The following is a 26034-nucleotide window of genomic DNA, read 5'->3' as shown; positions in this document are numbered from 1 at the left end:
CTTTACTCAGGCCATGACTAAGCTAGGTCACAATAGAAGCGACATAGGTCAGTTCAGTACAACACCAAGAGTATCCAGAGTCTTTAAACTCAAACTTCTGTGGAGTGGAACCACCAGTGAACGACAGCAAAAGCCGTGACACCACAACATTTACTGAGACTAATATAACAGCCTTCTATTCAATTCACCTTCCTGTACCAACGCATTGTTTCCAAAAGCAAGGGGCACCCCAATGAAGTGGCAAATGAACTAGTAAACTCAAAGTAAGCATCTCAGCTCCAAACATGTTGACTTTGAAATACTGTAACCTTAGTCCCCAAAAAGGACTGAAATATAGATTTTTCTTTGTGGAACAGACAAATATCTTACATTTTGATTGTGTTTGCCTGTTCACAGTAAGCAGTTCAGACCACAACTGACTATTCCTTAGCACTAATATATGAACCTTCAAAAACTAATAAGCATCACCATGTGTCTGAGTATCAGAAGTCCCTACACAGAAGTGAGTTTTGACTCATTTCAAGTTAAGTTCTCCAGTAGTTTGGGATAGATCCATTAAATTCTTCTGGCAACTATTCTAACGGTACACTGAGTTTGAGACAGTCATAGGGCAGAATGACTCCAGCACTAATATGGAACACTACGATGGGAAAGATATTGCCAACTTCCCTTCACTGACAGTTGATCTGCTCCTTACACACTTTTGGTCATGAGCAGGCTGATTTACAAATATGCTTTGGACAAAGGCACAGCAACCAACAGCAGTCAAAGACTATACTGGCAAGTGGCCAGATCTGAGGTTTTACCACATGGCTAACAGTTAGTCAAAAGATGGTTAGTGCACTAAAGGCTGCAGCTGAGTTTCAATGGAAGCCATGAATTAGCCAGAACATCAGTATTCTTCTAGAGAACATCTCTGTCCAGGGAAGGATTTTGCCTTTTTGTTCCTCCTATTAGCAAGTTTAAGGCCTCTTGGGTACAGTTAACCCTCCTCCAGGTCTCAGGTAAGCTTTTGATAGGAGTCAGTCATGTTCCTCAGCTGGTAATATGTACACATACATGGAAGACAAGTCAGATACCATTTCTTCAGAGTGGTTAGAGAATCATCATCAAACATTAACCAACCACCAACTCAAAGATCTTGTGTGCAATTAGTACTTTAGTAGCAGAAGTTCAATGGTAAAACAACCTGACAGAACATGATTGTAACCAAGATAATACATTCAGTTCTTTGGCGGTATCATGGAAATAATGCATCTTTAGAAATAACATGAACGTTTGCTTCTGTGCATGGTCTAATTGTGTTCAAAGTTTTCAAGTGTCCTGGTGTCAGGTGGCATAGAATTAATTTTCTTCCTAGTAGCTGGTACAGTGCCATGTTTTGGATTTGGTGCAAGAATCCTGTTGATAAGACACTGATGTTTTAGTTGTTGCTAAGTAGCACTTCTAAATGAAGGATTTTTCAGTTTCCATGCCCTGACAGCAAGCAGGTACACAAGAAGCTGGGAGGGAGAATGACCAGGACAGCTGACCCAAACTAGCCAAAGGTATATTCTATACCACAGAATGTCAGGCTCAGTATATAAAATGGGGGGAGTTAGCCAGGAAGGGTAGATTGGCCTGCGGGAGGTAAGTGATTGCATTGTGCATCACTTGTCTTCTGTCAGGTTTTTCCTCCCTCTGTTACATTCCCTTTCATTACAATTTATTATTTTTATTTTAGTTAAACTATTCTTATCTCAACCCCTGAGTTTTACTTCCCCCCCCCCCCCCCATTCTCTTCCCTATTCCACTGGGAGAGGGGAGGAGTGAGCAAGCAGTTACACAAGTCTTAGCTGCTGACTGGGGTTAAGCCACAACATCAAACATAACAGAACTATGGACAAAATAGATTTTAAAGTTCCTCTTTCATCTGACTTGAAAAAGTAAAAACGTTAACACTGAGAAAAACATGCTTTCACTATGTAGGCACTTCACTTCTCTAGACTTACCTTCCTGAGTTCATTATGTAAACTTATCCCCGAGTTTCAACTCTACTGATCACATTGAGGATCTTCAGACAAGTTTCTGAAAGAATCACCAGAATAACTCAAAATTGAACTTGAAAGCATTTCACATGCTCCTGATAGAGCCACACTGTCTACTCACCCCTTAATTATCTGTAGATGGCATAACAGTAAACCAAATTAGAAGCGCTAAGGCAGGCAAAAGTTTCCATCTTCCTTCCTTTCCTTCTAGTGCAATGGTTAGAAAGGTCGAGAACCATCAAATTCACAACAGGAAAATTCCATCCCCTTCCTCTCAGCATGAAACACTACAGTGCCTGCTTTTTCCCCAGATGTCTCCTGCCTGTACCAGCAGTGGCTTCTCTTTGACTAAGGGCCCCAGCTTACAGGCATATCAGCTTGCCAGTGCCCACACCATTAGAAATGCTCTAGAATAAGGAACTGTAGGAAAACCAGTGCTCTGAAACAGCAATTCCCCAGCCCCAGAGGTTTATTAGCACAATATGTTTCTATGCACCATAGTACACATGTTCAGACACCCCACAAATTGTATTAGTTGTAGACTGCATCATGCTTTGGGTCTTATGACAGTGTATACTATATAGTGTTCAGTTAAAACCAACTAAGAGAATAATGTTATTCAGCACCTCTTACAGGTACTGTCCACAGAACTGGTCTAGTCCTGAAGTCACTCAAGTTCCCTGTTCCTTCAGTTATTCAATTACAACATTAGATTTTCAGCCTTAAGAGATGATTTTACAGATACTTAAAAAATCTGATCTACTGCCTGTCAGTAGGGATTGATTGATTTTAGAAGGTATCATACCTACTCCCTGCATCAGTGCCCTTACACTGCACCAGTTTGTTCATAGCAGAGAACACAAAGCAGGATCCATAGAGGAACATGCCTCACCTAGCATAGCCTTTTATAAGGCTTCCAAAGATCACTCAAACTGTTTTCTTTCCTACTTCATCGAAGAATCAAGTGACAATACAAAGTTGGATAGCATTAGTTTCCAATTTTATCATAACAGCCCCAGGAAATAAGTCTCTCCTTGCAGTCAAGACTCTGAAGCAGAATACACAACTGCATTACACCGCAAAAGCTGAAATTCTAATTCTAGGTTGAAAGTACTGTAAGAACTCAGATTTCTTCTTATATACCTGTGCCAGCTTTGCACGTTTCATGGCTACACTACCTAAATTAAGTACTCCCTCATCTTCTACGCAGCTATGATCTGATAAAATAAGGTATCTAAGACTGCATTTGTGTGTAGTCTGTTAATAACAGACAAGAGATCCTCAAGTTGCTAAGTATAGCCATATAGAGCATGATGGCAGCAGTTTTAAATTTCAGAAATACATGCACACACACATCCAGATCTACTCTACTCCTGCACATCTCTCCTAGCACAGTCAAACACCAGTGAGATGCTCAGCCATGTGGTAATTAAAATAAATCTAGCACTTAGCCAGTTATCTTGATCAAGGAATCAACTGCAGTTTTACCTTCTCATGCAGTGAGCACTGGCATCAGCTCAAACTACTGCAGCTTCTAGCTGTAATCTGAGCCAGGCATACAGCAGTATCTTTCTGTGCAGACAGATTCAGAACACCTACAGCCCTTAAGAGCCTACTTGGGCTGTGATCCCTGAAGTTCTGTGTTTACTTGGTTATGCAAATATGGAATCTTCTAAAAAAATGCATAGACATCCAGCAGCTCCAGATACAACTAAAGCTTATAGTTAAGCTGCCTAGAAGGCCTCCTCTAAGCATGGAGTGCTACAGCACTAATACCCAGGCTACATCCACATCCCTATTTTTGAATGTGTTGTTCAGCACAGTTGGTTCAGTCACTTCAGATGCTCCAGAGAGGTTGAGAGGCAGAGCTGATCTGACTGTTGAAGAGTCAGTGATAAATCACTTCAAAGCTACAGTGCTTGAAGGATTTACATCAACTCCAACAAGTTCTGATCACATTCTCTGCTGTCTTTGGCAAAAGCTGTCAGAGACAAACCTGAAAAATAAGAGATCAAGGTGAGGACAGGATTAGTAGATCTTCTGATAGCTAAAGTTAGCAACATATTTTTCCTGCATTTTTAAAGCAATCACTACAGTACCACACTGCCCAATGTCTTCAAATGCAGCAATCTGCACTTGAGGCTTACCACAGATAGCATAGATGCAGCCATTATGCTTTAGCAGCAAGAACCTAATCCTGAACACTACATTCCAGTCAGAACCAATTACAGCTTGGAGCACAATTGTAAATTAGTGCCCTAGCATTGTTAACTTTGGGACTCAAATTTCAAGAATTGAGCTCTCACAAGCATTGTGTGTCATGAAAACAAGCTGCTTCTACATCCTCTTCCATTGTTGCAAACATAATGGGGTAGGGGAGCAAAATACTCACTTGCCTGCTGTGCTATCAAACGAAGATGAAGTCTACATTTTAGAAGAGCCAATTCCAAAAGCACTTTAAGAACAAATTACTTCTCTTCCTCATCCATAATTTTATAGTATATTTCACAGACACAATGAGATCTGCCCTTCTCAGAACACACTGCTTTCATGAGAAAAACTAAGTACAATTACTTCAGATACAACTTGAACAGAACACAACCATTCCAAGAACAAAAAGTTCTAAAGGTGTAAATATAAACCGATATTTCAAAACATCCCTTAATTTTTATTCACTGGTAATGTAACAGCTTCTTACAAATGAAAGCTACTGATTATAGTGCTATACAACAAGTGCACCTACAAGTTACCTACACTCAGAAGAGCCATGCCCCCACATACAATAAGCCCAATTAGTATTGTATTATGCATTGGGAACATGTAGTTAACACCTTGTTTTGTAAGCTACATTAAGATCTCCAACAAAGACTTAAAAATCAATTGTTATAAGAACATACTACAGAAACTTATTCATGAGGTAAATATATGCATTCACAAGCTGAATAAAAACTTTCTTGAATTTCAGTCCCAAAGTGCCTATTTCAGAGGTCCAAATTTCTATAGCAACATTCCCATTAAGCACCAGGAAGTGTTGGATCAGACCTACTTATATTGCAGTATGATTTCAATTATGATTCCAGGAAGCGTATTTGAAAAGCTCCTGTCTTCCAAAGAAGTTATCTTTCAGGCTGTGACCAAACAACATTTAAGCTTCTCAAGAAGATAATTGCAAGTTCTTTTTCATTATTTTCATGAACACCTATTACAGCATCCTTTCAGCAGAAACCTGAACACCAGTATGGAGGTTTCAGAACAGAAGGAACAAAGTTGAATATAACCTTTATGCAAGGCAAAAAGAGAGAGACTTAGAAAAAGGCTTTGCGACCTTGACTCAGTAGTAAAATAGGTCTTTCACCTACAAAGATCTTGATCAGGCAATCCACTAGTCTTGTCCACTTCAAGTTAAGATGGATGTATAAAAAGGCAGCAATGCAGGCAACAGGAAAGCCAGTGAGTCATTATTGATCAGTCAAATGTACCTTCAGACCTGCCAGAAGTGGTCACCACCACTGGCCATTAACCAGTGGTCCTGGAGTACCAGAGGCACTATGTTCCTGTATCCTCCTCAGAGGGAGCTACACCTTTATCCTGCTCCGAGGCATAAGGTACCTGTGCAACATGTTAGGAAGAAGTCTACCTCAGAGTATAATTCTGCTGCAAAACAAGTCCCAAACTTGCATTCCACAACGATCTGAAGTTAGTGGTAAAATAACAGCTTTCACATGCTTGCAGCTTTTTACCTGCAATATATGTGATGCTTATAGCTTTGTCATTTTTTGGTCAAGCTAGTTCAAATCCTAAGCTATGTTTTCTACAAGAAATTCGAGTCCCAAAATACCTATTGATAGCACATTGCACTGTTTCCAAAGTGACAATTCCACCACAGCTTAACCCCTCTATCCAAACTGCTGTGGCCCTACCCTTCCTCATCACATCAGCCCTCCATTCTCTTCTGTCACCAGCTGTGCCAACATGTGCCCAATGAGCCAGCAGTTCAGGCATCTGACCCAATCCCAGGTTTCATAAAGAACAAAGCAAAGGACACAGTCCCTTCTCTCCCCCCATGAAACCGGGTTTTCTTAACAGTTGAGCTACAGTTTCTACCCTTTTGTTGCAAGCAGAAAGGAAATGCTTGACCAAACAGGCAAAGCTCAGCCTTATAAAAGAGGAGTCTTCGCTTATCCCTGTTACCAACAGTATAAAGCATTCCAGCGAGTGATAAGTCCAAGAACACTGATGAAACCAGAGCTTGTTTCAACTAGAAAGGAAGAAGCCTGGTACATAAACATGAACTTGCGGCTTAGATAAGGTGTTATGAATACAGCTCCTTTTACTTCACCTCAATATTTTGCAAGTAAACAGGGTTTAATCTCACTGACATGCAGTAACAAGTTCAGAGATGTTTGTGTTTACAGATTGCACACATCTAAGCTACAAGGCTAACAAAATAAATAGGGTACCCATGTTTGAGCTAGAAATTAACTCAGCCCTGGCATACTGAACAAGTTAACTAGCAAGTAAAATGGATAATCTGTCAGAACTAGCTGATTCCATTGGCAAGATAAGTTAGGTTCATTCCTCTACTCAAATAAAACAAAACAGATAAAATTCTAGGCAAGGGCTGGGGTGAGTCATTTTCTTGCATCAGTATTCATAAATTTGCCAGAATCCCTGTTTTGCAATCAGTTATCTGGGTCTACTTCCATGTAGTCGTAGGCATCAAATCAAATGGTAGAAGTGGAAGGGTAAACAAGACTACAGCAGAGTTAAGCTGACCTGAAGCTGCCTCAAAGGTAGAGATTTTAATACCACACTGTATAGATGTGCAGGACTTTACTTACATTCAGCCTACAGGAAAAAAAAAAAAAAAAAAGAAAGAAAAACAAATATGCTGGTTTGATTGATTTATTTCATTTAAAAGGCTTAGAGGTAAAACAAGGATTTTGTCCTGAGAAGTTAAAGCGGGCATCAACAGGATTAGATGATGCAGACCAACAGGGAGAGATACCCTACTAGGATTACTGCTTCACTGCCACTGGTCAGGAAACAAAGCTATCTGCCAATGGTATCACTGTTGTCACCCCTAATTTGACAGAGCAGATTTGCTACTGGATGGTGTACAGTGGACAGTAAGCCCATGACATCAACATAATAAATGCCATTAAGAAGCTGCACTGTGACTCCAGAGGGCTCTTAGTTCTGCATCAGTGCCTGCTCTAATGCAACCAGACACTCCACCTCCCTCTGAACACCATCAGCAATAGTCTGCTGAGTCATAGAGCCTGTAGGGACACCAGGAGCTGCAGGGCCTGCAAGTGCAAACTGCACTCAGCCTGCTGCAGAGCAGATCGCTCCAGTCTCAAAAAACAGCAGTGCAGCACTGTTAGCCCACATAAAAAAACCACACCTGGCAAAACCCTTTAAACCCCAGTGAAACAAAACAAGCCTTATCTGAAGTACATAGTATCTTAGTGTTCAGTATAATGCAACAAAATTTAAGCCTTTTAAAAAAGTCTTCACAATTATTCCATACAAATACAGCGAGTTCCCCTCCTTCCAACCCTCTGACAACCAGGGCCATCAGAGGCAACCTATATGGAACACCAGCAACATTTGCAAGCACCTTGTAATTGCAAAAATATGACACAGGCAGTATTAACTTTATTTATTTGGCTTCAGGAAGGTCTAAATTAGTATTTTAGGAAAGGTTAAGAACAGGACATGCAAGGAAATATTTCAGTGTTAGCATTCAGAGCAGCTAATATTTTTAATCTTCAACCGGCAAAGGTTTCGTTTCAGACCATATCTTTCACCAATGGGGGTGTTTCCATTTATCTGAGCAATTTTTTTGCCCTGTAGCACCTGGTATATGCAGTCTTTTCAGTGAGAACAAGCTCTAAAACCTTAGCTCTGAACAATGACATGCAAGCTGTAAGCCAGTAGTTATTTCAAGACCCAGCTCTCAAATTCAACTAGAATTAATTATGACAGCACCTCACCATGTTAAATACACAGATGCCCAAGAAACACTATTCAATACAAATTACTTCCATGCGAGGGGAAAAAGCAAAAGTCTTTTTACTAGAGCAAACTAGACATCTGTTTTAGAAAATTAATCCTTGTAAAAAACATGGCATGATTAAAAGTTTTCAGCTGCTGACACTGAATGGTACATGATATGCACCGAGCTCTACTGTTCTTACTTGGTTGTAATGATTCTCTTAAGTACAAAAGTGTAAAAAATTTCCTGGATTCACATCAAGATCTGAATACTAGAAAAAAAAGTCTATTTCATTCAAACATTACAGTCACATTTAAAAGTAAAAAATGCTTAATAAGTGCTCAGACTTGTTACTAAGATAGCTACTGTACCTCTTAGAATGACCTCTTCCCCACAAAAGGGAATATTCATTATTGACCTTCAATGCAGTGATTCTATATAGAGCTGGCACAGCAAAAAGGCGGCTGCTGCTGCACGTAATTTAATAAGCATAGGCTGCAAAACAAGCAATGGAAAATAAACTGACCTTATGTTTAGCATGCTGAAATTTTGACCCTTCCTGTTCTTCATGCTGCACCGAGTCGGCTCTCTCCCTCACACTTCTATACCCAGGACTGGGTATAATATACTCTTTTCCTATGTCGATGTCTTTCATCTTCTGTAAACGCCAGGGTTTACACTTGTATTTTCACCTTAAGTATCTGAAAAATAATTAAATTCCCCTTCATTATATGCCATGCCCAACACACCAGTTACCTTTTGTCACCTATTTTTAAAATTTATTTTTGAAATAAAAATCAGAAAGCAAATGTAAAAGTTCTATTACAATAGGATTGTAATGATGTGACTTTGGCAGCCCACACAAAACTAACTTCTCCTGAACTAGTTTAAACATACACTGATGTAACCAAATAGTACAATGATTCTCAATGCATTATAGTACTAACTTACTTCCTCCCCTAGAACTTCAAAATACAATTATGCAATCTGACATATTAACATAATAGCTACTATATTTAGTTGAATCCTTGAGAAGCTTGTCTTGGAAGAGCAAACCCCTGAAATCTTTTGTTAGGGTGTGAAGTTGAACATACCCAACGACTAACCAGTACAAACTTCTGTAAAACTGATCTCTCTGGAGATATCACATGATAAAATTAGTTTTGAAACACACATGCTAGAGAAAAGTATATTCCTTCTCTATAGCATTATTCACCTACTGCATAGACTTAAGCTATCGTTAAGTATGAACATGCACAGGAGTGAGTCTCATCTTCAGTGCTGCAGGTTTTCCCTCAAGCTATCAAACTGCACTAGAAGGTCAGACAGAGAATCAGAGCCCCGAGAAGAAAAAATCACTTCCCACTGCAAGACTTTGTTCTATATCTCTGCTTTGTTGCATTCTACCCCTTGCCTTTAGCACGAAGGAAGCACTGATTAAGTTACATCAGTCAGAACCCGCATCAGCAGGTTTGGTTTGGCGCACTGGGCTGCCACCTCTCCGCCGCCTGCACAAACAGCCTCTTCTCCCGCACCGGGGGGCACAAGCCGCCTCCAGTGCAGCCCCCCAGCCGCCCCCCACCAGCCAGCCCCAGCTCCCCGGCCGCCCCCATCCCGGGGTGGGGTGGGGGTGCGCTCCCCCCCCCCCCCCACCCCAACCCCCGGGGCCGCATGGGTGACAGCGCCGGGCGGGGATGCCGCAGAACAGCAGGTCCCGGGGCTGCTCCCGGCTGGCTCCCAGCCCTCCCGCAACGGGGACGCGAGCCAGCCTGCCCCGAACTGCCCCCCCCAGGCAACCCGGGGGCTGCGGGGGGGGGGGGAGTGGAAGGCAGCCCACCCTCCTATTCCCCCCCCCCCCCCCGCCTCCGCCACACCGGAAAACAAGAGAGGCCCTCCCCGCTCAGGGAGGGATCCCCCGCTCCAGCCCGCTTCGCTGTGGAGATGTGGGGACACTGCTCGATCGTCCCCCTCACCGGGGAAGGAGGGAGGCGAAGCCGCCTCTCCCGCCACGCAGCGGGCGCCCCCCCCCCCAACCCCCCCACCCACGCAAAGGGCCGCTTCCCACCCCCAGCCCAGCACCCGCCCCCGGTAACGGGCGGGGCGGGGCGGCCCCGCTCACCTCCGCCCGGCGACTGCCCCCGCTGCAGCTTCCCCACTCCGCGGCCGGGAAGCCAAACAACATCCCTTATAGCGGTTCCGGCGTCCCCACTGCGCCTGCGCGGGGAGGAGGGCGGAGGGGGGGGTGGCTGCGGCGGCCGTTCCTTCCTGGCGCCTCACGGGAAATGTAGTCCGCGCCGCCGAGCCGGCCGCCCACCGGCTGCCGCTGCGAGAACTACATTTCCCAGAAGGCCGTGCGCTGGCCACCCCCTCCCCGCCCACCCAGCCGTGCCCCGCCCGCCCCGTTCCCGCCGCTGGCTGCCGCAGCGCCGGGGGTCTGGAACGTTCGCCGCCGGCCGGCGCGAGCCGCGCGCCCCGGCGCGGTCAAGCAAACGCAGCGCGGGGCGACGCACCGCGATGTAGCGCCGCGCGGCGCGGGAGGGCGCGGAGGGGGGCCCCGCTCCCCGCTCGGCAGCCGCCCGCAAAGCCCGGGGACCCCAGCGCCGAGCCGTGGGGCAGGACGGGGGTGATCCCGCTTCCCCCGCCGCCTGCTTGGCGGGGGCCGGGGGCCTGGTTGGCGGGGGAGCGGCGCCTCCCGCTTGGGCCTCTGCCGCGCCCGCCTCTCCGCCGGCTGGTTTGCACCAGCCCGTCGCTTGCTGCCGGTTATTCACAGCTTTTCGGCCGGGGAAAGTGCTGCTGTGTCATTATCCGGGGTTTCGCCGTTACCCACGGCTGGGCCCGCCGCGCTCTTTGCAGCAAGCCGGGCTCGGAGCAGGACGCCAGGGCAGCCCCGGCTGGGCCTCGCTGAAGGGATTTAGACCAGCTAAAGGGACTGTGAACCTGTCTCGGGGGTTTCCCGGTCAGTCTTCCCCCACGGAAAGGGATGGAGTGGGGGGGAGGGAAGCTGTGGCTGTGCATCCCTGTGTGGCAGCAACGGCCCCGCTCCCCCGGTAAAGCCTGACACGGGGTACCCAGATCCAGCCTCGGGGGAGCCAGTGAAGGAGGAGACAGGCACAGCTGCATTTCCACCCGCAAAGGGCTGCGAACATCCTTAAGAAACCCCAGGCTGTAGCTTCTCCCCTGCTGTGTTTAAATACTCTGTCCTCAGCTGACATCCTCTCTCCACCAGCCAAATTTGGCTGATGTCTCATTTAAGTGGTTTATATAACAAGTGCCTGTTTGCACTGCAGTCCTTGCTCTCCTGTCAGGAATATTTGCGAGAGTCAGTTTGACAGAAAAGTTGAAATAAACTCAGGTAAAAATGGGAGACGGGAATCTGGAAGTAAAACTGGTCCCAGAATATTCCTTCCAAGCCCACAGGCCAGCAGTACAGGTAAAAAGTGTCACCATGCAAGTAATGATTCAAGGACACCCTTAAGGTACCAGAGAATCCCTTCAGAGCTCCCTGACACACATGATTAAGCATCCTGCAGAGCTCCAACTCCATTTCTGGCAAAAATGAGAATTGGCTTCATTGCAAGTGCTCTAACATTTTGGGACAGGAGAACTGACAGACAGACAGATGCACAGAAGCAGAGCCCTTCCCATGGTATGGCAGCCAACAGCACACGTGGCTGCTGCATTTTTCCGCAGTCTGTTCCCCAGGACGCACAATCATGCAATTTCAGATTGGTTTGGCTGAGATTTTATTGGGGAAGAAGCTGCAAGGTGCACTTCATGCTTTATAAATGCTACATCCCAGCAAAAGGTGAATTTTAAGACAGAAGCCAGGAGGCAATTTAGAACAAGTCTCTGAACAGTCATTGAACAGACCTTTGCATCAAACACACTGGAGCATCAAGGTAAATAGATGTGCAGTTACTGAGCAATGTAGTTAAACAGCATAAACAGAAAGGACAAAGCATGAATGACGGAGAGAGACTGTTTTAAAGCTTCAAGGTGAATCACTTTTGTATTTTAGGGTGTTGACCTGAAATTGTTCTGAATGTGTCTTTGATGCCTGGTCCTTGGAAGCAACCAGAGCTGCTTCTCTGAGGTGGCTGGCTATTTTTGAGCTGATGACATGTTGAAACCCAAAGGCTCTGAATCATGTGCCTAGAGGGAAAGAAGAACATGAACCCCCCATTACGTCAAAGTGGTTGCAAAATGTGTTAGGAAAGCTGAGCAGAGAGTGTTGGTTAAGCCAAGGGCCAAGGGCCCTGCCTACACTTGTTCTGTTCTCTATTTCTCCAGTGATGGAGCAGATCTGAGAGTAAAAGGGAGGGCATGAGTGCCAGTAGAAAACTGTGCTGGTGAATAATGGTGTGCATACGCTCCTCTCAGACTAGTTCTGGGCGATGGGCTGGTGGCAGCATCAGCAGTGTTTTCACACCTGTGGTCCTGCGAGTGTACATACTCCCTTAGGATGATGGTGGGAGGAAAATGCTGATGTAGGCATAACCCACTTTTAGCTGTGTCACAAGTCTTCTCCAGCATTTGTTCTAAAGGATATAAATGTACTGGAGCTACCAACCAGAGGAGTTACATCTTTAGCTCCAGTGGCAGTAGCTAATGCTTTTAGTGCTGTAAGTCCCAGATTCATCCCTGCAGGATGGCAGCTGTTACATAAACAAGGCCTATACAGTATTAAAACTTGCCCTGATTCAAGATCTGGGATTTGCCGTAATCAGTCCTGACTGCATCAAGAAAAGCGCAGCCAGACCAAAGAGTCAGCAGCAGCATCAAAGCCAAGGCTTGCAGACCATGTGGGCAAGGAAGCAACACCTGACAATTAGTTTTCTTAGAAGTGTACAGTGTCTGCTCCACCACACCCCAAAATAAAACATCAGCAACAAATATGAAGCAATGCTTGAAACAAATTGAGTTGAGCCAGTGGAGTTGATAATGGAGCATCTCTGGACTGACCAGGAAAAGCTCAGTTTGTGGCAGTGATGACCTTTATTTGTCCAACTCTCCTACTACATCTTTCCCCACAGGATCTGAGGACTTGTTTCCACCTCTTGGGGAATATGGAGCACATGCTGCCCAGGAGACTTAACTGAGCTGAACCTTGGATGGAAACAGATTCAGGAGATCTTCCCGTACTGAGGAGCATTGAAGCGCTAGTTTGGGTTTGCAACACTGTGATTAAGACCAGAATCTCAGCCATGCAAAGCCCTGTTACACACACAACTGCAAAGCAGAGAATTACTTCTGTACCGATGGGATCCAAACGCCTGGCAAGCCCAGAAGACGCCGGCTGCACAGGTTGGGTGGTGCAGTCACTGTCTTACTACTGGTAAAAAATGGCAATGAGTCACTGGGACGAAACAGCTTTTCTCTTTGCCCTGAAGGAAAAGATATCCCCAAAGAAGCAGCAATATGTGATTGGACTGATGTCCGTGGAGATACATGGAACACCAGGAGATGTCTTGGGCTAACAGGAGTGGAGAGCTGTCACGTCAGGCTTGCCACCCACTCAGCACCTCCTCCCAGATTTGTGGACTCTGCAAGGCTGGCTGGGGAACACAACATGCTTTTGTCAGTGGATGGTGCTTGAGGAGATGTCTTCGTCTGACACAAATCCGGACAACCCTGGGGGAGAGATTTTCTTCCCTCTCTCCCCACATCTCCGTTCCTATGTATCTCATACACAGACATCTTCTTATTATCCTTCCCTGCTGGGATGCTTCATCCCGGCTGCTGAGACTTGCATTTTTAGCACAAGTTTCCTGGGTTCAGTCCCTCCTGATGAGGATGCTGACAGTTGTTATGCTTGCTGGTGCTTTTTTACTCTCTCACTGATCAGAGCTCTCAGCCATGAAGTACAGAACTCAGAAATTAATTGGACGACTCGAGTAAAATTCCTATGACCTCAAATATAGCCTGCAGTGCTGCAAACCATAACAAGTCTAGAAATACTGAGGTCTGGAGAGGCTGCATTCATCAGCTTGTTCCTGATTCTCTATCCCTGTGCAGTGTCTGATCTTTTATTGTTGATCATTTCCAGGTCTCCCTCCCACACACAGCCTAATAATTCAGGACTTGGAGCTCTCAGAGCAGACTGAAAGATTCCCCGTTGCACTGCACCTACTGCAAATCACTCTTCTGGAAAGCAATAATTTAGCCTCACCAAGCCATGTTCCCAGGAGCCGCCAACCCATGTGGGCAGCTTGGCAGATTGAAACAAGCCTCAGGTAGGTACAGGTTGCCTACAACTGGGGAGTGGAGAGACATTGCCACTCGTTTTCCTCTGTATCTTATATCCACAGTTTAAGAGGAAGAGGAAAATATTTGTGGCAAAAGCATCAACAAGAAGGTCACTGAGAATAGTCATTCTTAGTCATCATCCTTAGGCTCCAGAGTTAACATCCCATTAAGGAGACAGGGAGAAGGGCAGGATCCAATGTGGTACTTGTAGCAGGACTGTCAGAGACTGCTGTAACTTACTCAACCATCCCCCTCTTAAATCTCACTAACATCCAAACTATTTCAGGACATCGGTGGGCTGTGTTTATCACATGAAAACCACAGTCCGGTTTTCTGCAAAGAAAGTTGTTAATAATCAGCAGTAATGTTGTTGCATAATAACTCATTACTTGTTATAGGAAGAAATGGGCATGGTTGCCTTTAAGAGAAATTATGCTATCTAATAGATTTGGTCATGGCTGGCACTGATGAACAAGAAGAGTCACAAATATTCCCTGCACGTATTTAGTGCTGCTAGCACTCGAGTCTTCCTGAAAATCCTGCTACTATGCATGGGGCCTGGGGAGGCTCGTGACAGCAGCCCTCTGAACAGCCTGCAGCAACACCTGGTTAGACACGCCTGTCCGTGCTGCGCCGGACTACGCGCAGGACTACGCACGCACCACCAAGCCTGCCTTGTGCCTATCGGGCTCCATCCAGAGCTGCAGCATGGAGATAATAAACTCCCCATACGGACCTGGTGCCAAAACCCTCTCCCCCATCCCAGCTGTAGCTGCACAGAAAGGGATTTGCAGGGTCGGGGTGCGAAAGACTCAGTGACGTGAGCCAACCATTTCCTGGAACTCAGCATTTTCCATGTGGCTGCTCTGATTTTTGAGGCACATGGGGCACAGGAACTTGTGGGATGCTTGAGACCTAAGCAACACCCCAGGGATGCCTTTCTTTGCAGCACGGACCCTCTCTGATCTCCCACCTTTTCATTATTACAGTCTCATTGTGCTTGCAGCTCTGCAAATGACTCATTCAGATGTTCAAGTCCATGTGCTTTATGTTGCTTCAGTGATGAACAATCTGTGTTGCAGATCAGAAAACGGGGAGAGGGGAGGCCAGATCACACAGCACAGCGGGGAACGGTGATTTTCCCACCCTTCCCCTGGGAAAATACAGAAGAGGGATGCGATGTGTTTGGACCTAGGGAAAAGATGAACCTTTCCCTTTCCTTCTGACCCGTTTTAGGCAGAAGGAGTTCATTAATATCTTAATACACGCATGCATCCAGCTTTCCTGGAAACAAACTGTACTTGCTTGATGTTTGTGCAAAACTGTTAGCAGTGTGGGCGTTCACACCGTGATTGTGTTTCGGGGGATATGGCTCCTGAACTGTGCAAGGCAGCGATACCTCTCCAGACCACAGCGGTACCACCCATTGCCTTCCCTTCAGTTCATGTGGGAGGACAAACCTTCCCAGCAAAGCTAACGGTGTTTTACTCTTTTTCTGAAAAGTTTCTACAAATAGCCGTACTTTTGCAACAAACACATTTCAGTGTTCTATTTTTTTAGGTTTTGATCATCCTGCCCTATTTCTGCAACATTTATGGTTGTCAGAGTGCAGAAGTAAAAGATGAAATACTGAGCTGCATCACCACCCAGATTAAATTTGGTTTGTAATCCATCATTCAGGTTGGGAGAAAAGAGCATAGAAAAACACATCATTTTACTTCATATGCTACTTTCTTTGGGCTTTGAGAGAATGGGATACAAATAACACCCTCCCAACACAGTTAGCAGCAACTAATTAAAAATTAGTTTTTTCTTACAGGGAAAAGCCAGAAGCTCTCAAACTGTTGCAATGTTTCAAGTGTAATCCAGTGCAGAAAAACAGTTCAAGGCAGTTCATCCCTAGACTGATTCTTCACTCTTTCTTCTATAAACCTGATGAATCAGTGGACAATATCAATTTAAGGGCAAAGCGCTGCCCAGAGACCAGAAGTCAGTGTAGATCTATGCACAGTAGTAAATTGCGTGGTTCCTAGGGCTTGCACCACACCCATGGTTAATGAGTAACCTACAGAAATCCGCAGCATGGGTCGAACTGGAGCCTGCCTGCTCTCACAGCCACAGCAGGTTCATGCCTTAGCTGTGTGGTACAGCTGGTTATTTGATGAATTTAGTGGAAAGGCCAAACAATGCTACAGTAAAAAAACCTGCAGATGTGTCTGGATGAGCATTAAGGGGCTGGGGTGCATCCTAGCTATACCACTGTGGCTTTGGGAGTTACCCACTTTCAGCTGCCTATTACCCATAGCCTGCAGATGTGCAGTAGTGGCTTTGGTTAGTCTGCAGCACTCGACCTGTGGGGAGAAACTCCTCTAACCCCACACCAAGAGCAGTCCAGGATTGCCCCCAACCCAGAGCATAAAGGGAGGACAACAACCACGTCAGAGTGGTGTGTTCAGACTGCTTTTCTGGAGATGGTTTTGGGCTGGCTAAGCAGTCATGGCCAGAGCCACTCTGGATGCAGGCTGTGGCAGGGGAACTGGCTTAAACCTCCCAAAACCTGGAGGTGATGGCCAGGGCATGACGCAACATGACCTTCCTATCAGCTCCCAGGGACACAGTCACAGCCCACTGCCAGGGCAAGGCACACTCTGTCCACTCCACCCTTCTGCCTCTGTGAAAACAAAGCTGTGGGCTCGCGGAGGTCAAGGTGTCACTGCTTCCAGCTGTGTGGAAACTACAGAGCCAGACACAGCAGCAAGGTCACTCAGCTGGCCTGGATTGGGATGTGGTTTTCTTACAGCTGGCTGCTTATGTGGCTGTGCAGGGCCTGCTTAATGGGCACCATCCGGACATACCGTGGAAAAACAATGTGTGGATGCAGCCGTGACAGCCCTGTGTAAGTGTGCAAAGCACGCCCTCCTGCTGCTCTCCCTGCCAGCACCCACAACGCTGCAGCTCCTCCAAGCAGCTCTTAGTTCACGAGGTGCCCATCAGCATGGACGAGCACCACATCTTTGACCTTGGTGCAGATGATGAGTTTGCCAATAGCCATCTCTTCCCTCCCATTGCCCCAAACCCTCCCCATTTCCTACATCCATTGTGCAGTGACCCTGTCAGCATCTATCCAAGGTCTTGGTGATGCTGCATAGCAGTGACATTCAACACCTTCCTCTGCTGCTCTCTCCTCCTCCAGGACATGGTTTGTGAGTGCCAGTAGCTCTCTCACCACTTGCTCTCATCCTCTGTGGAGATGTTAGTTGACAATAGCTCAGCTGGTCATTATGTACCTCACATCTGTGCCAGCTACACTCCTGGGAAGATGGGATGTTTCCCTGGTGCCTGGCAGTGGGTCCATCAGGAAGGCAACGCTGCAGGGACTGCTGCTACCACTGGAGTCAATGTCTGTTTCCCCACATGTTCTCAAGATCTTGGGCTTTTCTACAGTTCATCCTCTGCCCTTCAGTATAGCTCATGCTACCAGGGAACCACCAGCCTGCATTTGCCCCCCATGTTCCCGAGCATCCCTCCGAGATACATGGGAAGGATGAGCCCGCCTCAGCAAGTACAGAGCAAGCAACCTCTGAGGGGAGGAGCTTTGTGTCCCATTGGAAACACCACAAGCAGCATGAACAAAAAGGGCTTTGAAAAAAATGGAGAAATATAATTAAAAATGCTGGAAGTCCCTGGTAGTGTGTGGAATCCCACAAGACGGAGAAAAGGCAGCTGGGATGCCAGTTTTGGAGCTCACTAGTGTGAGCAGCGTTTTAGAAGCAAACGAGGACAGCCAAGGTCGGAGAGCATTGGGCCTCTGGGACTGTCACTGTGCAGATGAAAACCGGGAAAAAGAGGAAGCTGCAAGTCAAACAGCTTTGTCCTTGCCTCTGCAGCTGGGGCTGGGGCTCTCCTGCGTCCTGGGGTGGCCAGGTCCCAGGGGCCAGCCCTGCTGCACACATGGGCGATGAGGGCAGGGAGCTGGTTTTTGGAGACTCCTGCTTGGGGTTGCAGGGGAAGGCAAGTAGCTCTGTGTCCAGGCAGCAAGGGGGTGGGATCTCAAGGCATCAGCGAGTAATTATCAGGGCATGGGGAGACTTGCTCTGCTCTGTTGCTGTGGGAGAAAGCAGCAGAGACAGTTTTCTCCTGCTTTCTCTCCCCAGGAAGAGCAGCACTGGTTTCCTGGGGGCCCCTGAGACAACCCTCCTGGGTGCATCTTGTTTTGCTGAGCTAATTGCTTTTGCTTCCTTGGAAAGTTCTGCTTGAGCACCAGCAGCCATGCCGCAATACCACCACAACACCCAGGTGCCTGTGTCCTCAGGAGCTCCACGCTCCCATCCGTGCATTGCTGTCCCCCCCCGGGCTCTGTGTGGGACTGGCACAGCAAATGGCAGGTGAGCACATGTGTCCTGGGGGACTCTTGGCCCCCAAGTGATGGACTAGAGCCACAGTGCAAGGAAGATGGGTCTCAGTCTGGGTGGCCATGGCACTCGCTCATATCTCCTCTCATTGTATCAACCAGTGGAACCATGGGGACTGCCGTTGTGGGACACCAAAAAGTTTGGGACAAAGCCTACACAATAGCCCGTGTTAGCCAAGGTGAAGCCTGCAGTGAAGATGTACCCCAAAAGGAAACACTGATCAGTCTTAAATCTTGAGGCTGTTTGTTAAGGCTACAGAAATCCCCGAACAGGAAAGTGTATCTCTGTAGCAGGTTTGCTTTGCCAAACAGAGCCATGTCACATGCCCGTCTCATGCTCTGCAGATGGGGGGGGAGTCTCCCCGCTATTTCTGTGCCACTAGTAGGAAAAGCCCCACGTGTAAACATGGCTTGGTTGGGTCAACTGGAAACAAAGCGCTCCAGCTGCTGCGTGCTGTTCTCCATTACAACGTGGGAGGACAGGAACCTTCCCAGATGTGGCTGCAGAGATGAGGCCGGTGCTCGAGGAGTGGAAAGCAGCTCTGGGGTCTGCAGCCTGGTTAACACAACTCACAGCCCCACAATGCTTAGAATAACAAACCCAGACTAATACTGATAACCAAAGAATGGCCCAACTTCCAGACCCTCCATGCCCCCTCCCCAGGACTGGAAGTGCAGCACGTGGGAGCTGGGGCATGTAAAGACTAGAAGCATCAGGACCAGCTCCTCCAGCATGTGGTATGAGATGGGAGCAGGGTGACGGTGCTCAATTCCTGGGATGGCCACCAGCTTATTCTGTGACCACAACTGTGTCACATCTCCAACTTGTGGCTCAGTTCCTCCTAAGAAATGCGTGACTACTGGCAACCATGTGACAGCAGCAAAGGAGATTCGCTGTGTGGAAAGCAGACCAAGATCTCAAACCACTGCTGCTCAAAAGATCCCGCCCATCAGTGAGCAGCATCTGGCTTCCTCTTAAAGACAGAAGATTGAAACAGTTTGAACTAATGGAAAATACCCTGCTCAGACCCAGCTCCTTCTCGGAGTGAGGTGCATGTAGCATCAATCACCAGCTTCTCCTGCTTTGAAAATACAGCGGCCCTTCATGTGAGTGGGAAAAATGACCTCAAAAGAGCACAGCCTTTGTGAATCCTATTGCTGCCTCCCCTGTCTTTAAAAAAGCCAGGGCTTGCTCTCTGCAGTGCACTTAATATAGCTACAGTCTGATATGAATTAAGTCCAATTTTCAATATGGGTTTGTCACTTTTCTATTTCCTCAGTGTGTTTGCAGTGGTTTGCACAGAGGAATGCACAGAGATGGTTTAAAACCCATCTTACTGCAGGCGTTTACCAGATCACACTCTGACATCCTGTGATTGCAGGCAGAGATACAATTTAGATTAAGTTTCTAGCTGGACATGTGCATCGCCTATAGGTAAGAGTAGGTCTGGGTGATGTCTCTGTGCTTGGACAATCCTTATGCCATCCAGCTGTGGGGGGAGAGTTGAGCCTGGCCTGTGCATTTAGAGCTGCATGCTCTGGATTCTTTTCTTGCATCAGTGCTGAGTTACTACAGTTGTGGTGTCTTTAGGCTTACCTTTGCCCTGCTTTGCACTTTGCGTCATTGCGAACACCCCTTCAAAGTCCAAGCCAGGTCTTTACACATGCCTCTACCCAGAGATTGTTTGTGTATCTGCACTGCAGAGATCAGAGCTGTCGGGTTATCTCTAAGGGCCAAGGATCAAAGCTGAGTATTATGATCCTGCTAAGAGTGTTTATTTCCATATATAGTATTGGCACTGCAGCCATGCCTGGAGTCCCTCTTTGGAAGTAGTGGCCCTGTGATGAGGACAGACAGCCCCAGAGGCACCCCAGCCCAGCTCTGACAGCGTACATCAAGCCTGGCTGGGTCAGGAGCTGTCTGAACGCTGAGGACTGGGTGTATTCTTACCCCATGGAGCTAATAATTTCATTTCATCTTATGTCAGGTGACTGCATTAAGCAATAAGTAAGTTTGGTAACTCCAAGGTGGCAGGTATCAAACTTTCTGATTGGTGGTGTCACCAGTGGTTGATTGTAAAAGGATGAAAAGAAGTAGAAATAATACATCTGTTTACAGTACCCAAGCCAGCACTTGAAGGAGAGTGCTGCAGAGAAGTGGAGACTGGGAAGCTGTTCCCAGAGACAAGGTATCTCAACTGTCTGTGCCTAAACTTCCCACTGATGTGACAGAAAAGTGGTGGGAGCACTGTGATGAATTCCTCAGCATATCTTAGGTATAAACCCTCATCACATGGCTTAGCACACTGCATTATAGCATTATTAATTGCCTCGACTTGGAAGAAACAGAAAAAGGAACCTCTAATCCAAGCGACTTATTTTTTTTTCTGGTTTCTAGTATATTAGCTTTTCTTTGGTATCTATTACAGCTGGAACCAGCACATCTACACTACCAGGATAAAGGTCATTAATCAGCTACTTCCTTCTACTTTTCTGCAACCATGTGCATAATGCAGTTTGAAATATACCCATGACAAATTAAGAGAAGTGTTGGAATAGGTCCATGGGAAACATAAGTTCAGTAACCAGATCTGTAGTGTACAACATCTGTCAAGATAACGTGATCTCTTACTGGCTTTGATGTGATGGAAGGGGGCTGATGAGTTCCCCTGAGAAAATTTCGCTTTTCTATCTCTATTAATTAGATGTTAAGGCAGCCACAACATAAAGCTCTTCTAAAACAAAACTCTGGGTGCACGAGCAACTGAATGGATCCTTGAAATGCCACAGCTAGGGTATCACTCAGTTCCCAGCCATCCCTGGAAATGTGAAGCCCCTTGGACTGACAGCTCTGATAAATGTGCCTTTCCTGTGGAGATCTAGGCTCACAGGGAAGGAAGGGTTAAAGACAATGTGCCCTCTCCTCTGAAAGGAAGGGCAGTGATCAGAGCCCAGATAGCTGTGCCTTGATCAAAGCTCCCCCTTGCTTCTGGCAGATCAGGCGGTGGGAAGCAGGGCTGCCTGCTTCCTGAAATGATGCATCTGGTGCTGGCAGCAGGGAGAAAGCATCGGGATGGACAACTCCTTCAGCATCTCCCCCAGGCAGGGCTGGGACTGCTCCGGTAGGGGATGCTGCAAGAGCCCTTTTCCTCCCCTGGACAAGATAAGGGATGAGGAATAACCCTGTCCTCTGCCCTTGCACAAGAGGAGGGATCAGCCCCATCTCGAAGCAAGGGAGCAGGAACAGAGCAACAGTTCCTGCTGGTGGCTGCTCTGTGTCAGTGGCATAAGGCCCCTGGGTGGGAGGGAGCCGAGGGATGGGCTGGAGCCAGCTAGAGAGCTCTCGAAATGAGGCCCTGGGTCAGAGAGTGCCTGGCCATCCGTCTGGGTATGTTCCCTGGCTGTTCAGAGCCAGGGAATTCCCTCCTTGCCCCTGGCAGCCCTGACTTGGCACTGTGGGTTCCCTTCTCATGATGCAGGTGACACCAGGTCCTGCCCCTGTACCCCTCTGCAGCACAGCATTTCCCTGCCCATCCCCACAGTCTCAGGTTGCAGTTACCCAGCTCCACATTTTACTCATCCCTTTGTCTTTCCAAAGGAGGCATCTTTTTCTCTCTGGCTCAGCTCACGGATCACTTCCTAGCAGACACTATTTATTACTGAAGTGGGAGCCTCTCTGGGCTACCCTTACATACTTGCTTGGGAAGGGCTGTTCCTAGCTCCTTCTGCTACAGGAATCCGCGTGGATCAAAGCTGGAAAAGGGTTAGCTGGGAAAACAGGAGGCAGCTCTGCTACCTCCTGCCTTGTCCACCACTGAACTGGGAAAAAGTATCTGCTCACAGGCTGCCACCTCATTTCACATGGCTCAATACAGAGCCAAACGGGAGCGCAAAGCTGTGGTTAAACCCTGGACTAACGTAGACTTTGAAGGCCAGGGACCTTAGAGAAGGAGGTGTTACCAGTGTAGCAGCGGTGCAAAAAGTTATATGTGAATAAGGAACATGGAAAGGGCAGAGGAAGTATTAGTCTGCAGACTTATGAGCATTTCCCAGGGAGAGAGTGACCTCCTGGGTGTTTATGCTCAGGCAGCTCCCCGCGTGACTGGGAGCACTGGTTCTCATGACTGCTCCAGCACTGTCCCCGATGGGAAAAGTGTTTTGCTCTTCAGACTTGAGTGGCTTCTGGGGTCATGCAGGGTGGCTGCCTCCAGGGGATGCCGTCCCCCCTGGCTGGAGCATACGCCAAGCTCAGATGGCTGCTGACCCCCAGGCAGGGTGTCCTTGCTGAGCTGACTGAGGAGCCTGCGCCTGCCATGCCTAAAGCTTCATCAGTCTCTGAGGGTGACCAGAGAGATGAATCAGCAAAGGATGGAGCCAGAGCATGAGCAGCGATAGCAGAAGAGCAGCACACTCATGCCCCTGCATCTGCACCGTGGTACCTGGGCGACACCATGTCTGTTAGCTGGATGTGAGCACCATCGCTCAGGGGCTGGTGTTTCTCCTCAGGAGAGCAGCTGGTGAGAGATGATGGAAAAAGCAGTGTCCTGAAAGATGCATCCCATCACACAGATTTTATCCAAGAGCTACCTAACGAGTCTGGAACTAGCTGTTGCTTGCTGAGGCTGTGGGGAGAGAGCACAACCATTGTAAGGGGGAGAAACTGGAACAAGGCTTGTAAAGGGATGGAAACTCAGCTAAGATATCGGGAGCAATATAGCCTACAGCCCAGTCTGTGTCTGTGAGGGGAGAGCCTGGGACCAGGAAGAGCCCTGGGGAAGAAGTAAATTAGAGAGAAGTTTACTCTGGGATTTAGCTGTGCTTTCCCTGCCTTTCCTCTGATTTCAGGTTCCTGAGCTCCAGGCAGGGCTGGTCAGTGGCAGACAGACTGTCACGTGAATGTCCCTTCTCTAAGTAGTGGGGCACTTCTGCTGTCCCTTGTCCCTCCAGGGAGACCTGTGCCACCCATGGGAAACCTGCTCAGCTTGGCATACGTGCGTGGTACCCAGCTCCCCTAAATTGCTTTCAGAAAAATGTTTGGCCTGGGTGCTACTGGCCTGCAAGTCCCCAGTGAAACCAAAGGGAAATGTTTCTGCAAAGCCTGAGAAATATTTATCAGGCTGATTTTGAGTTCATTTCATTAGCAATTACCTTGACGTGTCTTCCCCCGCTCCTGCCAATTTACCAGGGCAATGTCTTGGAAACTCACCTCATTTAGAAAGAACAGGATGTAATTATCCAGATAATCTGCTGATTCTCCTGTCAAGCTCTGTGTGCCCAGTCTCAACATGGGCAGTGGCTGTACAGGCTGGATCAGACCTGATTTCTGGTGCTGTTTATGCACTTAGTGCTACATAAGCAGGAAGGAAGATGCTGTCCTGCCCTCGGGCAATGACAAATCCACCTCTTGGATCATTCCTCAAGCTGTAACCCCTGGGCTGAAACCATCTGGGAGCTTTTGTTCCGGGGTTAGCTTCTTTGCCGAGGCAACAGGATTCCCAAGGGTATGCGGATACCTATTTTTGAAAAGGATGGGCATGATTTATTTCCCTAGGGCAGCTCATTTCTATTTTCTCACTGTGTCCATCCTTGCTGCTGTTTTCCAAACCACTAGATAAGGTCAAGCAACTCAGCCACAAGGTGCGGCACAGCAAGGGCTCAGTCACAAGTTACTGCGTGCAGATGGCACCACCTAAGCGATGCCTGAACATTTTAACTGGTAAGGAAAATTTCAGGGATTACCCAATGCTGCAGAGTCCTTCAGGAGACAGAGGAGAGTTGTTTTCTACTAAGTGGGTCCTGAACCTGCAATTCAACCGATTAAAAAGGATGCTGCATGTTGCATATTATACTCTTCTCCCACTCACAACCCAGCACTGCCACGGGGGCTGCACAGGCTGCCTGTGACACTGGGATGGTACTGTAGGTCTATGACTGTGTTGTGCCTCATTTAATTTCTCCCATCATCGGGACGGAAAGGCCATACTGTGTGCCTGGGGCTAAGTGTGTGCCACCTTGCACCCTGGGGAAGGGCCCTGCTTCCGAGGCCAGGGTGCGGGTGCCCTGTGTTTCTTTCTCAGATCACAGTTGAACTGGGCATCAGCTCCTTGAGTCTCTGGCTGCTCAGTCAGTGGGGTGATGCAGAGTTGCCAGTGGATGAGAGCAGCAAGGACCAGAGCAGGGCGTCACAGTGGGTCAGTTTATGGGGAGCAAGGGACAACAAGAATCCAAAAGAGGCTGGTGAGGTGACCGAGCAGGGGCTGTGAATGTCTGTCCCACGTGGAGAAGGGCAGAAGTGTGACAGGGCAGCAGTCACCAGGTCCTGCAGCACCCGGCGCTGGTGAGGGCCCTCCTGCTGCCAGCCTGCTGGGACCTGCCTGGGGAAATATCTCAGCCTGTTTTCCCGGTTTTGAACACAGGGGTTATCACGGAGTTTTCTCTCGCTGAAAAACGAGCAGGCAGCAGCACTGTGACTGGCAGCAGAGAGCTGGCAGAGGAGGGATTCAGACGAATGCATGCTTTCTGTACCAAGGACTGTACGTGGGTGGACACCTTCTGAGGGCCAGGACAATATCGAAGGAGATTAGGAGGGACCCCCAGACCTGTATGAGGGCTGAGCCCAGCCAGGGTGGCCGCGGGGATCAGGACGCACAACTGACCGTGTTTGAGCAGAGAGCACAGCCAGACACCATCACCTGCAGCACCCAAACTGGGGCTGCATCGCCAAGCTGGGGGGGGGGGGGGAAGACAAATGCCGCTCCCACCCCAGAAACCATGTCTTCTTTACTCTCTGGAACTGTATCTGGGTGGGCTCTAAGAGGTCCCTCGGGGCCTGTGGGTTTTGGGGGTCACTCTTTGATGGCAGGCGAGTGCTGAAGGGCTGGCTCACAAGAAGGCTTGGGCAGAGCCAGTGGCTGGACACCTGGAAACGCGGCGCAAGCACACCACGGCTAGGAAGCGCATCAGGAAAATGCCACTTTTTCCCTAAAGGGGAAATCCCCAGGATTGCATCAAGATACTACACGCACCCCCGCGGCCATCTGGGAAACATCTGCGGGAGGGAAATTCAGGCCTTCCCCTCGCCTCCGCTGGGTCCCGGCTGTGCTCTGCCCTCGCCCCTCTCCCTTCTCAGGGGATGTCGGTGAAAACGCTCCCGAGGCGCGGGCGCTTTGCCTGCGGGAGACCCGCTGGGCAATGGCGGATCTTCTCCACGCAGGTGCTGCCGGAGGGGGAGAAAAGCTGTGGGGGGCGGGGGGACACACCTCCGGAATCCCTCCCGGAGCTGCCCTGCCCGCCTGCCCTCACCCCCCGGGCGCTGCCGAAGCGCCCCCACCGCGGCCGGCCCCGCTCCC

The 26034-nt window shown here is 48.1% G+C and overlaps 1 protein-coding gene across 1 annotated transcript in view; it reads right to left on the bottom strand.

Moving 5' to 3' along the window:
- The window catches only part of ABCC5 (ATP binding cassette subfamily C member 5), a 51047-nt gene extending 40823 nt beyond the window's left edge, over positions 1 to 10224 (bottom strand). Inside the window, 2 exon segments of the mRNA XM_042795072.1 lie at positions 8555 to 8729; positions 10148 to 10224. Coding sequence (XP_042651006.1) covers positions 8555 to 8683 — 129 coding nt within the window. The 5' untranslated portion in view covers positions 8684 to 8729; positions 10148 to 10224.
- Positions 10225 to 26034: the final 15810 nt, after the last annotated feature.

Source organism: Tyto alba, unplaced genomic scaffold (genome assembly GCF_018691265.1).
Source record: "Tyto alba isolate M040663 unplaced genomic scaffold, T.alba_DEE_v4.0 Super-Scaffold_10, whole genome shotgun sequence".
NCBI classification, from domain to species: Eukaryota; Metazoa; Chordata; class Aves; order Strigiformes; family Tytonidae; genus Tyto; species Tyto alba.
Note: the sequence above shows the minus strand (reverse complement) of the source record. Positions and strands in the feature narration are given on the sequence as shown.